The sequence below is a fragment of the Amphibalanus amphitrite genome, unplaced genomic scaffold, assembly GCF_019059575.1.
Source record: "Amphibalanus amphitrite isolate SeventyFive unplaced genomic scaffold, NRLGWU_Aamphi_draft 000136F_arrow, whole genome shotgun sequence".
In the NCBI taxonomy this organism is placed as follows: domain Eukaryota; kingdom Metazoa; phylum Arthropoda; class Thecostraca; order Balanomorpha; family Balanidae; genus Amphibalanus; species Amphibalanus amphitrite.
This window is the reverse complement of record NW_024881631.1, coordinates 811,252-824,844: the sequence shown is the minus strand read 5'-3', so window position 1 is coordinate 824,844 and position 13,593 is coordinate 811,252. Positions and strand designations below refer to the sequence as shown.

General features: G+C 56.1%; 2 protein-coding genes across 2 annotated transcripts; both read left to right on the top strand.

The window, feature by feature from the left end:
* The first annotated feature begins 459 nt into the window (after positions 1–459).
* LOC122382302 (F-box only protein 30-like) lies at positions 460–13,416 on the top strand. Its single transcript, XM_043367478.1, has 8 exons — positions 460–656; positions 8,517–8,712; positions 9,505–9,691; positions 10,091–10,288; positions 10,587–11,193; positions 11,421–11,678; positions 11,989–12,124; positions 12,475–13,416. The coding sequence occupies exons 2-8, from the start codon at positions 8,524–8,526 to the stop codon at positions 12,688–12,690; spliced, it is 1,791 nt and encodes a 596-aa protein (XP_043223413.1). The 5' UTR covers positions 460–656; positions 8,517–8,523; the 3' UTR covers positions 12,691–13,416.
* Positions 4,979–7,619, top strand: LOC122382260 (glutamate receptor ionotropic, NMDA 3B-like). The gene is made up of 2 exons (XM_043367359.1): positions 4,979–6,976; positions 7,605–7,619. Exons 1-2 carry the CDS (start codon positions 4,979–4,981, stop codon positions 7,617–7,619), a joined length of 2,013 nt encoding a protein of 670 aa, XP_043223294.1.
* Positions 13,417–13,593: the final 177 nt, after the last annotated feature.

Sequence of the window (13,593 nt, the reverse complement as noted above, 5' to 3'; positions counted from 1 at the left end):
ATCCCAGTGACGTCACATTGGCAGCATTTGGTAGCAATTTCCTTGTACGTGTGTCCCTATGGCGATGAACCCCCCCTGGCTCTGGTCATGGCCCAGTCATGGCCCACATTCTGTTACAGGCGAAGGAATTGCTTTACCGAGAATTTTAACAATATGGTAGCTCGTACATATGGTAGCAATGACGAGACAGTTTTGATGCATTTGTCACATTTCCGGCGAGCATATTTTACCACATCGTATTCGATTTAGTCGCCAGCTATTTTCAGCAGCTCATTGCTAGGCAACCTTAGGGAAAACTCAACATTTGTGGAGTATTTTTCCCAGTTGCCTGGTAACTTGAGATTAACTGTTTTTTTAACATTCTTTGTCGAACACAAATGACAGGAGGGCTCAAGAGAGGGCCTTATTGTTATGCTAAAGCAACTAGCATTGGCGGCATTGATTACAATTAGGTGTAATTATTTCATAAGTATTTTTGCATACCAATACTGGTTAGTTGAAGCCACTAAGAAGTCTGGTATACTTACAGAGTTCTTTCCTGTGATTGCTTCGACACAGTTTGCAGCTGAAACCTGTAACTAGTCGCCAGTCGGCGACATCCGGCCGGAGATAACATCTATTCCAACCTGAATTTGAAGTCAGGCTCTTCAAAGCAGGTAGGTATGCTCTCTTCTGAGGCCAGTTTGGTAAACAGAAAAATATCCCTTTGCTGGAATTTTGTTGCCTTAAGACCGCTTCGCATAGGCGGAGCGTAATCGCGATGGGCACGTAAGCGGGTGGGGCTTTACTGTTTATGCTCCGTATGTGAAGCACTTTTGACTGAGGCAAAAAATTCTGGCAGGTAGCTATTTTCTGTTGTTCAACCTTGAACTGGCTTCTGGTCCACAAACTTTGAGTGTTTGCTAGAACTCATGATTTATATGTTCTTCTTTTAGTCTGATAATTTGTTTATCCTCCTCCCATTAACTATTATAAGACTACTTGTGCAGGAGGATGGAGTGTTGTTGCTCAGGCTGATGTATATTGATGTTCTGGTGGAGGTTGTCAATGCCAGCTGCTGTTTGTATAATCTGCACTGTGCCAAGAAAATTAGTTGCTGCTCACTTTTTGTTTTTAGCAACAGGCTGTCATGCCATCCCGCTTTTATGGCTTATTTCTTGGCTTTCCATTGGTCAAATTCATATGGTCTGGATTTGACCAAATGGAGGCCAAGAAAGCCCGGTAGAAGTAAAGCAGGTGTCACACTTGTTTTTGCAACCAAGGAGAGGTGCTATACCCCGAGTTGCTTCTGTAGGTTGTAGGTTGTAGGTTATGTGTTGAAGTAGTTGAAGGTTATGTCAGGTAAGGTCAGATTTGTTGTGTTTTGGTTTGGTTTGGTTTGGTTAGAAAGGAGCATCATCAGGTATAACGCCTCTCCTTGGTTGCAAAAGCAAGTGTGACGTCTGCTTTACTACCACCGAAAGGTCAGCAATGAACTTCCTCATATGGGAAAACTGGCATCGTGCTGATATAAAATGACAATTGAATGGCACTTATCACTACCCAGTGGAAAAGCTGCAAGTAATGGCCAAGCCTGCCTACTCAAGATTTTGCAAGCAGTCTAAATTATCATAGATTTGATATAGGCACTGTATCAGCAGGCTGCCTTGTGCTTTGAGATAAATTTATTCTAATGACAATTTATCTTTTATTGTTAAAACTTAAAACTTCAAGAATCACCCAAAATTCAACTCTCCAATCCTCATGTCAATGAAAGCTAGAAAAATAATAGGACTTTACCAATATTGGAGCAATTAGTCAAAAGGTGTGTTTGTGCTTGTGCAAATGTTTTCACCAATTCTTCTAAATCTTACAACTAGCATAAAGTCAGGCTTGTTTACTTAGGTTAGGTCAAATCTGACTTTCATATGAACACATGACCTGACTTGACTTTCTGAACTTGACTTTCTGAACATACCCAAATTGGGCTTGAGCCTTCAGCCAGACTGCCAGTTGACACTTTGTGAGAGAATATTCCACTGCAAAATGTCTGAGAGGACTGTGGCACCGGGCTGCATTAGGCCAAAACTGCCATGACTAAGTCGGCGCCGGTTGTGGGGCCGACAAGGGGTCCCATGGTGCCGTGCAACAAGGACAGCTTCAGCTTCAGTCATCAGGCTCGTTAATAAATTCATCTTGGTTGTCACCCATTCCAGTCATCAAGAGTACAGATCCCACCTATGTTTTTAAAAGAAAAATTTGATGTCACATTTACATGTTCATTTTAATGGAATTTCCTCACTCACTTGGGTTGAATATTTCTGGGTTGAATATATTATAAAGTTCATTGTGTAAGGTAAATAATACCATGCCAAATGAACAAAGCAACGGTAATGGCTCCATACGACCTCAGCCCGGCTGATGCACCCAAAACCCCCGCCCTGTGAACTGCGGGGCGCTGTCTTTGGTTGGCATCGGGTTCACATTGTGAGGTGGGCCGTTCACCCGTAATTTAAGTATCGGTTGTGGCTTTAATTGACACTGCGGCCGGTATCGCACTCAATCAGCTTGTGTAATGGTCCGCCTTTCATTGTCGCGGCGTAGTCGATGTGTTTGTGTGGGGAACATCAAACAGCAGTTGATGTGCTGCTGTGGTAATTGATGGTCAATAACAGTCAGTTTTAGCCGCATCATCCGGCGGCTGGCAAACATGGACCGGGCCGTTACCGGTTACGGTTGTAGGTACTGAGTACTCAACAATCTGCGCTAGAGAGCCATGTCTAATCGGGTATTCAGCGCTATTGTTCCCACGGCTATTGATTTTCCAATTATGTGACATTTACAAATTGCACGGGCGCATTCGTTGGTCATTTGGAATCGGTATTTGCTGCTGTATGGTTCAGCATTTATGAGCTTCTGACTGTCCAGGCTCCTAATATGCGGCCGTTTTAAAGGAAATAGTTCACTTTTTAACATGGGTTTTGAACTGGAATAGCAGTTCCGTAGCTTGGGCTGAGACGAGCATAAATCAGGAGCTTTTACAGCCCAACCATCACCCTAGGCAAAGATATTCTATTTCTCGTCCCGAAAAAGGTGTCTTGCGTTGAGGATGTGTGCCTTGCATATATTTCCATCCAGTATGAAAAGAGCATGGGTCCCGAAAATTCTTCAGAAACTAGAGAAATTATCTACGAGAACTCTAGAGAAATTCTCGTACTGATCAATTAGGACATTCAGGGGAACATTATCAGATCGAGCAGATCGCCCAAATGCCGGTGGCTGCGATAATTTCTCTGTTTCTGAAGAATTTTCGGGACCCATGCTCTTTTCATACTGGATCGCGTGTGCCTTACAGAAACTGAAAAGTTCTTCCTATATCAAAATATAGAAAAAAAAATATTTTGTTATAAAAAGGTTTTATTTTCTTTGCTGATTATTTTGAACATAAAAAATCATAAATCGTTGCAAAAAAAAATAATTTCGTGAAAGTGAACTATTTCCTTTAACGTAATGATGGCAAATTATGGGGCTCAGGCGCATTCCTGATGTCTTTGTCAAAAAGACATACCTATTGCTCCAAACGCGTGCCATTTAGAAGTTAGATTGTTGATAAAGACTGTGTCACGGACAAAGGAGAGGGATAACCCAAGGCCCTAACACCATGGATGACCCGTGGTGGGTCACCTCACGATACATAGGTAGGGTTCTTGAATGAATTTACCTGTCTGCTGATAATAATAGTAGACCCTGCAAAATGTTAGGTGCTTTGTTTTATTTATTTCTTTTTAAGTAATTTCATTAGTGAGCAGATACTTTGTAGCGCTGAAAGAGTACCTACTCCTATTACTTATCGATGCATTACGTGATATTTGACGACATCGATTTTCTTGACCGCCATTCACACAAAGTAGGTTGTTCTTTAGGCTGGTGTTCCGTCCGAACCCGCTACTCCCGATGGGCTTTGGATTCGCTCGAGGTAATGAGATGCGTACAGCCGGCGGTTAAATGCTCCGGCTGATTATGGACTCGGCTACAATCGCCGCTATTCTCCGGGGACGGGCCAGTTTTATTTCGTTAGTTCGCCGGTGATCGGTTAGGCTTCTGGGTCGTTAATCAGCAGTGGAGGAGAGCGATGGGGATGAACGGCGACCGGGGTCGATTTGAACGGCTACGGCCGAAAAACGGCGAGGTTTGACGGCGCTGCGTTCCCGGAGACACAATATTGCGTTACCACGCAGAATCTGTTCAATATTCCAGCGCAGCGCACCGCCTATGATGCGGGATTGGGCTCACAAGCACTGTTTTGAGTTGTGAGTGACCCATGTTTGGTCGATGAATGATTTGCCTCTTTCTGACGTAAACTTCTCATTAGTTGTTTTCATGCCCGATATCTTGCGCGCTGTTGCTTTTGCAAAACTGCGTGCCCCCCTCCCCCTCCCCCCGCCCACACAGTCGGCATGGGGACAGGACAGGGGTGAGGGGGAGGGGCCGGTGACGACGTGACGTCACGGAAGCGTCTGCGGTGGCGGCCTCCGACCGTCCGCGTCCCGCCGCTCAGTCTCGGGTGGCCAGCCGCCCGATGACGACCCCAGCGCGGCAGCTGTGACTTGGGAGACACTGGCGGGCTAGAGAGTCCTTGGGGCCTCTTCCTGCGACTAAGATGAGCTGTGAGAGAACTAGCAGAACAGTGACCACTGAATGAACAGCTATGGCGTCTCGTAGTCGGCCAGTGCTCAATTTGTGCAAGATTTTTGACGGGAGAGCTGTCGCAAAACACAGAAATCCGCCCTAGTTCTTCTGTCGCTTCGCTGGTGCTCTGTACCGTGTGGACGATGTCGCCCCTCCAAGTGTGCTGGCAGCACTGGTGCTGAAACAGTCGGCTCTCTGTGCCGTCCATCGGCAGCCTTTACCTCGACTGAAGAATCTGCAACTTTTGGTTCGCTCGGCGCACGCCAATTCACCGGCTGGACGGTGTTCCGGAGCTGCTAGGTGCTGCGCCATGGCTGATCTCCGCTGGTCGGCCGTCCGGCAGCTGCTGCTGCTGCTGCTGGTGTTGCTGCTCGGCCCGGCCTCCGGTACCGGCTCCGCCCCGGTCGGTCCGGCCTCCGGTACCGGCTCCGCCCCGCCGGTCGGCCCGTCTGCTGGTACCGGCTCCGCCCCGGTCGGTCCGTGTGCTGGTACCGATGCCGCCCCGGTCGGTCCGTCTGCTGGTACGGGCGCCCCGCTGGTCGGCCCGGTAGCCGCCGCCGTGCTGCAGCTGCTGCGGCCCGCCCGGCAGCCGCTGCGGGTACTCTCGTGCGGCGCCGGTCCGGTGCTGCCGGACCGGCTGCTGGCGGCTCTCCGCTGGCCGCATGGTCTGCTGGTGACCGACTGCGGGCCGGGACCCTGTCCGGCCGGTCTGCCGGCCCGCTGGCTGTACTCGGAGGAGCCCGGGCCGCGCCTGCTGCTGCTGCAGGCGGCCGGCTGTCTGGACGACACGGGCCGCGCGCCGGCCGGCATCTGGAGCCGCGGCCAGGCGCTGCACCTGTCCCCCGACTGCGGCCGCTCGCTGGGCCACCCGCTCTGGGCCGGGGTGGGCCGGCCCGTGTGTCTGGAGACGATCCGCGGCGAGCTGGAGGTGGTGCAGCGCGGCGCCGACGGCCTGCTCCGCCGCTCGAGCGTCGGCGCCAGCCGTCACTGGCTGCTGGCCGAGGACGACCTCACCAACCTCACTCTGACTGTGGTGTACGAGAACTACAGCCCGTTCTTCGAGTGCGCGCAGGAGGTGGACGGCAGGTGCCTGCGGCCGGCGCCGCTGGCCGCCGCTGTGCTGCTCGAGGCCATGTCGCGCCAGCTGGGTTTCCACCTGCGCTTCTACCGCAGCCCGGACGGCAACTGGGGCCACCCGGAGAACGGCACCTGGGTGGGCATGGTGGGCGAGGTGGTGGCCGGCCGCGCCGAGCTCGCCGTCGGCGGCATCTTCATGACGCCGCTGCGCAAAACGGCGGCCGACTTCTGCCGGCCGCTGACGCTCACCTACCTGGAGATCATCAGCCGGCCGGTGCCGCTGCCGGTGCGCAGCGACTTCGCCGGCCTGCTCTCGCCGCCGGTCTGGGCGCTGATCGGCGTCAGCCTGCTGGCCGTGACTGCCGTCCTGCTGGCGGTCCGGCTCCGCTCGGCGGCTGGTCGCGGCGCCGGCCGGCTGCAGCTCGGCTACCGTCAGCTGGAGGCCTGCTACCGGCTGCTGGTGGCCCAGGAGGCGCGCGCCGCCCGCTCGGCCGGCCCGCTGCTGCTGGCCGTCTGGCTGCTCAGCAGCATCGTCCACCGCACCGCCTATACGTCCAACATGATCTCGACGCTGTCGGCGCCGCCGGGCGCCTGGGCGCCGGAGTCGTTCGCCGACCTGGTGCGGCACGGCTACCGGCTGGTCACCCACCCGGGCTACGGCGCCTACCAGGCCTGGATGGACGTCCAGAATGGCTCGGTGGCCACCGCCCTGAAGCGCCGCTGGGTGCAGCAGGATCACGTGGAGGCGTTCGCGCACCTGGTGGGCACCTGGGAGCGCGTGGCGCTGCTCGAGGAGACTCCCTCGGTGATGAATCTCATCTTTGACGCGATGCTGGCGTCGGACGGCGCCGTGACCGAGGACCTGGTGCACCGCGGCCGGGAGCGGCACATGCCCTCGTTCGTGGCCTGGCCGGCGCAGAAGCACGCCCCGTACGTGCGCCGGTTGGACGAGCTGCTGCGGCGCGTGCAGCCGACTGGCCTGGTGCTGCGGCTGCTGCAGCAGGGCGAGGCGGCGCGTCGCGAGCGGGCAGAGCGGGCCGTGCGCCGCCGCTGCCGCCGGCTGCCCGACACGTGTCGCCGCCGCGCCGTGGTCGTGCTCGGCCTGGAGCACCTGAGCGCCGGCTTCCGGCTGCTGGGCTACGGCCTTCTGGCGGCCGTCGGCTGCCTCCTGCTCGAGCTGCTGGCGGCCGCCAATACACGCCGCCGCTGCAGGGGAGCCCGCGCGGCGCCGGCGGACATCGCCGTCCGTCCGGCCGGTCTGCCGGGGCGGCTGGCGCTGCCGCCGCTATCCCGGCGGTAGCTCTGTGGCCAGAGCCTCGGCCTGGCTGTAAACCGGCGCCCTTCACTAAACTGGATGGGTGTAAAGACGCTGCAGAGTGGTGCTCTGAACCGACCGAGCCAGGTCTACAGGACACTTGAAAGGCACTCCACTGGTGTAAGGTGCCGGGATGCTATGCAGCCTTGTAATCGTAGTAGGTCCCTAAGTGGTCATAGCTGATTCGTTACTCGTATACGTATTTTCTGTAGGCATGTAGAACATTCGGATCCACGAACACTTGTCACGTCGTGTCAAAATAAAAATGCAACGGTTCGCGGGTTTTATTTTTTCAGTTGATCGAACAGATCTACATATTATACCCGCCTCAATCGGATCAGTCATTTTGCAGGCATGGTAGGAACCTGCTCTCATCAGAAGTTATCGTCCTGCTTTTCGCATAAAAATTTGATGCAGCGAACAAAAGCCCAGATCAGGCGCTAGAGATAGGTACTTTTTTGTGCCTTTGTGTTACCTTTGTGTTAACGCCGGTCCCTATCCGTCAGAAGCCATTCTGCCAGACTCCGCAATGTCTTGCATCCAGACATACCCATTCTAGGATATTTTCTTTTTTTTCTTATGGAGCCCTTCTACCGGTCTCAGCAATATTTGCAGGTCGAACGGATCACGGGAGGCTGTAAAGGTGTCATAAACACGGATAGATATTGTCAATGTTCTGTCTTGCTCGGCGTTTTCTCGTTTGTCAAGCCTCTCAGCAGTTCAACAGCATGCAACATGTTTCAATTTTTAGTGTCATTTTTTGTCGTTGTTCATCTTCCTCGAAGCCAGAGTGCCGAAATTGAATCCATGATGAGAAGTTGCCACGAATTGATATTGTTTTACTTATACATCAGTCACATTGCCAGGTCACATTGGTTTATTATTTAGCTCAGTCACATCGATCGGAGTCCCTATCGGATCGGAGCACACCGGTCCCCAGACTTCAATACGATAGGTACAGTCTACAGCGGAAGAGAAATTATTCACATTTCCTGCGCTGGCAGGGAATGATGCACGCGATGTGGCCTTACTGAACGACTGAATAATCGGCATAATAACCAGTAAACGACTAAGCAAACTGATGGGCCGAACCCGATCGTTACTGTTCGGTGCTCCAGTGGCCGTTGCGCCACTGCTGCGTGCGGTATTTGTTGTGCGTGTGTGGGGCGGCGAGGGGCCCCTGGGGTCTTCCTGTGGTCACCGACCACCGTTTACCTAGGACGGAGGCCAGTGACAGTCAGTGGCCCAAACTCCCCAGAGGACGGCGGACGACGGGCAGCGACCGGGGTGCAACACATCGACTGGGTGGGATAATACAAAACGCAAAAAAAAAATAAAGTGGCTATCCGTTATTGCCCAGTACAGGATACCTACAGGCTACACGGCGGTCGGCGAGCGTTTGACGCACTCCACTTTTCTTCTATTTCCCCACCTAACCCGTGCCGTCCGCCTCCAGGAGCGCGATGGACTCGCCGGAGTCGGCCGGCGACTTCCACCAGCACTGCCAGCACTGCGTCAAACTGTCCCGCTGTGCCCAGGCGCCGGCCGTGACCGGGCAGCGCTGTGACGTCATCGTCTGTCCGGCCGGCTGCGGCCACCGGCTGCACGAGTGTAAACTGGCAGAGCACCAGCTGCTCTGTCCAGAACAGAGGGTCAGTGGGGGGGGGGGGGGCAGCTGCTCTGTCCAGAACAGGGGGTTAGTGACGGGAGGGGGGCAGCTGCTCTGTCCAGAACAGGGGGTTAGTGACGGGAGGGGGGCAGCTGCTCTGTCCAGAACAGGGGGTTAGTGACGGGAGGGGGGCAGCTGCTCTGTCCCGAACAGAGGGTCAGTGGAGGGGGGGGGGCTGCTCTGTTCCGAACAGAGGGGGGGGGCAGCTGCTCTGTTCCGAACAGCGCGGGTTAGTGAAGGGGAGGGGGCGAGCACTAGCTGCTCTGTCCCGAACAGCGGGTTAGTGGAGGGGGGGGGGGGAGGCTGGGGCAGCTGCTCTGTCCCGAACAGCGGGTCAGTGGGGAAGGGGAGTCTATGGTCAGTGGGGAGGGGAGGGCAGTTATACCCGCTCGGCTGTTTCTATCAAGAATCTGAATGAAAATATCATCCTGGTCATCTGCAGGTTGTTTGGCTTATGAAGGCTGAAAAACACAAGCGGTTGTTTGATGACTGTGCCTCTTTAAAATACCGTCTAGGTCTTACTTAAAGTGATTACTTGTAATTAATTGCCACCAGATTGCTGGTGCGAGCTTTCCTTTGTGCACAATGCACATTGGCCTCTGTTAGACTTTGGTCGCCATGGTAACCAAGCTATGTGCCCCTTCGTCAGCTGTTCCCCTTAGCCGTACCTGTACGGCTCAATGAACATACCTGTACATCACCGTGGCTAATGGCTATGTTCCTTCTCCACCTATGTCCCCTCCCCCACTGACCCGTGCTGTCCCTCACACTGCAGGTGCCGTGCATTAACGTCGAGTACGGCTGCGAGGTAACGCTGGCACGCCGCCAGCGGGCGGCTCACCTGAGTCGCTGTCCGGCCAGCGTGGTGCTCTGTATGGCGGAGTGGAACCGATGGCCGCTGCTGGCCGCCCCGGCGGCTCCGGCGTCAGAGCCGGGCGGAGAGCCGCACTGCCGTCCCCTAGGTGAGCTCAGGGGACAGGGAGGGACTGAGTGGAACCGCTGGCCGCCCCGGCGGCCCCGGCGCTAGAGCCGGGCGGAGAGCCGCACTGCCGTCCCCTAGGTGAGCTCAGGGGACAGGGAGGGGCCTGACGGCCGAACCAGGGCTTACACCGCTACACTGTGGCACTCTGTGAACGCCAGAGCTGGCAATCGAACGGAAATTCGGCATGAGTCGAAGTCAAAGTATTGTTGAAAAGACTTGGTCCTAACGTTAATAGGCGCCTCACTGGCAATGGTCTACGTGTCTCAGAGGAACTGACAACTGAATGCTGACGTAGGTTACGTGCGGAGTCGGTGAGACGTTGGGGCCGTGCCGTGTCCCCATGCCGCTCGGCTGAGGCTGGTCCGCTGCGCGCCGACAGACTCTGAGCTGCTGGAGCGCGACCAGCGCCTGCTGCGCGACTCGCTGGCGCCGGCGCGCAGCCTGGCGCGCCGGCTGCGCGTGTTCCCCGCGGTGCCGCTGCGCCTGCCGGGCACCTACGACTGCTCGCACCTGGCGCCGCAGCTGCAGCTGGATCAGGAGGCGGCCGCCGCCGAGCGACGGCCCCTCGACCCGCCCGGTACGTGGGGAGGGGTTACAGCTGCCTGGGGCGTGGGTGAGGCTCCTCGGCCCTCACGACATGTAAGGGAAGTCCCCCAGTCCTCCGTCCTCCTCCATACCCCCTCCCTAACACTCGATACGTTGGGGAGTATTTGTGCGTCCGTACGTAGCGTGATATTTCAGTCGACAGTATCAGTATTGGTTCATGTTTCGTGGCTGCTGTGTCCGTTGCCATGGAGTTATCGTTCTTTGTTCTGGTACCTGTGGCCACCAGCTTTATCATTCATGTCGTAATTATCCCCGTCTCCCATCGCCAGGTCTGGAGCGGAGCGTCTGCAGTCAGCTGGCGCGCACCACACTGACACCTGGCGGCGACGAGACAAACTCCGACTGCGCGCCGCCGCCGCCAGAGCCGGCCGTCGACTCGTACGTAGAGAAGATGTGTGTGCACCACATCGGCCGGGACATGTGTAAACTGTGCCGACACGACCCGCCGCCGGCGCGGCAGCTGGTGCGGCGTACCTGGCAGCCGGACCCGGACCCGGACCCGGAGGGAGGCGGCCTCCGCTGGCGGCGGCTCGAGATCACCGAGCCCGTCCGACAGCGGCCCGGCAAGTACGACCTGGACGCGGCGCTGCGCAGGAACCGGCAGCTGGCCGCCGAGCAGGCCGACGAGCAGCGGCGCGCCGAGCGCGCGGAGAGCGCCGACGGGCCGCGGCTGGCGCTGACCATCGACGCCGTGGCCGTGCCCGAGCGGAGCCGGCCGCGCGCGCTCTACACGTTCCAGTGTGCGCGGCCGCTGCGCCGTGACGAGTTCAGCGAACACTTCGGGCGGCTGCACGGCGACGTGCACGGCGGGGCCGGTGGGTGGATCCAGCAGCGCTGCCCCATGGCGCAGTACGGCTGTCCCCACTTCGCCGACAGGTGAGACGACGCGGCAGCGGGTACTGCAAATACCGGTAATTCGGGGACGGGTTCATCCATGTAGATGAGTTAGATACCGGTACGTACTCTGTAGATGCCTCACAATCTTCCAACGCTCTTAAAAGATGCAACATATTTTCGTTCGATCCTTGGCGAGCACTGCCAACATTTCGAAAGACCTTCCTCCCGACCTGTCTCGTCTGACTCCCTGATTGTCTCCTTTTCAGGTTGTATCCGGACGGCCCGCGGCGGCGGTTCACCGTCAGTCCCGTCTCCGGATGTGTCGGGGTGACGGACGTCTCCGTACGACCCGTAACCAACGATACGGAACCGGAGACTGGTACTGAAACAGACCCCGGACAGGATCCGATTCCGGACCCGGAGCGGGACCTAGATCCCGGGTCGGGCGCGGCGCGCCCCTGGCGGTTTGAAGAGCTGCCCTTTGAGGTGCTGCAGCATATAGCCAGCCTGCTCGACCCTTACAGGTAAGAGCGGTAGAGGATCACACAGGTACACGTTAACGGGACTGATGGCTGAATATGGGCTGAATGGATTACACAGCCAACGATGTATAACATATTTTCCCGCAGGTATTTCAACCCTGTTTTACGCGCTTGTTTCAATTCGTTGATTTGACCACCTGCTTAGCTTTGTTCTGTTGAAAAGCGGGGGATATCCTTAGTGTTGCAGCCACGTAGGTATTTCCCGTTTGTGTTTCGGTTGATCAATTTAAACTTGCATGCCTCATATTCGTGCTCTCATTTGTGTATCAGCGCTGCCCTGTCCCTGTTTCAGCCTGAACCACCTGTCCCTGACGTCCCGCCTGCTGCGAGACGTGTGCGGCTCGCTGCTCAACAGCCGAGGTCTGGTACTGCTGCTCTGGGCGCCCGTCCAGCGAGACGGACGCGTCACCTGGCACACGGTGGCCAAGGTAGGTTCGAATTGCGCACTCGGTAGGCGTGTGGTACTTTGAGCTTAGAAAACCTGCCGAGCTTTGAGTGCATGCACAATGCATCATGCACATCTTGGGGGCCAGTAACTACAAATTCTGTGCAAAATCGCTTCATTCTAGCCTCCCGCTCCTCCCATGTTTCTTTTTCAGAGTGTGTGTTGCCTTCACATCACCCCTTGCCTCCGTCTGTTTGCCTTGCCTGTGTCCATCTGTTGCCTCCGTGTGTGCCCTTACACCGTTCCCCGTTTATAGAGCTGGCGGTTCAGCTGCGCGTTCGGCCCGGTGCACCGTCTCTGTGTTATCAGCCCCCCCCCCCCCCCCGTTTACAGAGCTGGCGGTTCAGCTGCGCGTTCGGCCCGGTGCGCCGTCTCTGGCTGGGCGGCGGTGCCCACATGACGGACCACCTGCCGCGCTGTCCGTTCTACCGGCCGGCGCGCGCGGCGGCGCCCTTCGCTCTGGTGCCTGCCCGGACCGCCGGAGAGGAGGATCAGGAGCTGGAGAGGCGAGTCGAACGGGTCAGGGAGAGGGTCCGACGACGACTCTAGTCCCGCGCGCCGGTGGGAGGGTCCGACGACGACTGTAGCCGCCTGGGAGAGGGTCCGACGACGACTGTAGCCGCCTGGGAGAGGGTCCGACGACTCTAGTCCCGCGCCGGTAGAAGGGGACTGACTGTCCTGGGTCCGTGGGGCCTGTATGCTTCTCCGAGCGCCGTTATCGACTGCTGTGCGCGGGAAGGGTGGGAGAGGCGGGTGGAAGAGCTGTGGAACAGCTGTCTCGGATCTGATCAGGTTCTGGGAGAGAGTATCGCTGGTTTTACGGGCGCGTGCTGATAGGCTACTCACTGCAATACCTACCTACCTTATAGGTGAATCATGCAGTCTGGGTAAGGGAAAGAGTGCATTTAGTATGCATTTCACCCTGGTGTTATGGCGAAATATCTTCTTCACACGGTGGTGTCTCCGTTATCTAGAACTTGTTCTTGCTGGACATTTAAATAGCGTCGTGATGGCGACAAGTGCCGAACAAGTGAGTGATAACTCAGTGTTGTGGGTCAGACATGGCTTGAACTATTTATATCCAGGCTCAAAGCTGGTGTTTGGCTAGCGTTGATATTAGTGTATTATTCATGAGCCGGCGCACATAGGAGCGCCGTATATACTCCGCCGTGAGCGGTGAGTTGCAGAACTCAGGTACCATGCAGCTGACTTCGGGTGGTGAATTTGCATGCCAAGCTTTTCTCACTAAGACGGGGTGACGGGGTAACGAATTCAGAATACAATCAACCCTAATCACCCTAATCAAAGTACTTTGATTAGTATTGACTCATCGCCTTGGTTATGGAAATGCGGCAAATGTTATCGAACGGTTCGCTGAAAGGGTCGTTGGTGGGATCGCCCTGTCTCGCTGCTGTATCGACCTTTCGCGGCCGAACTGGTGAACTCTGTGCA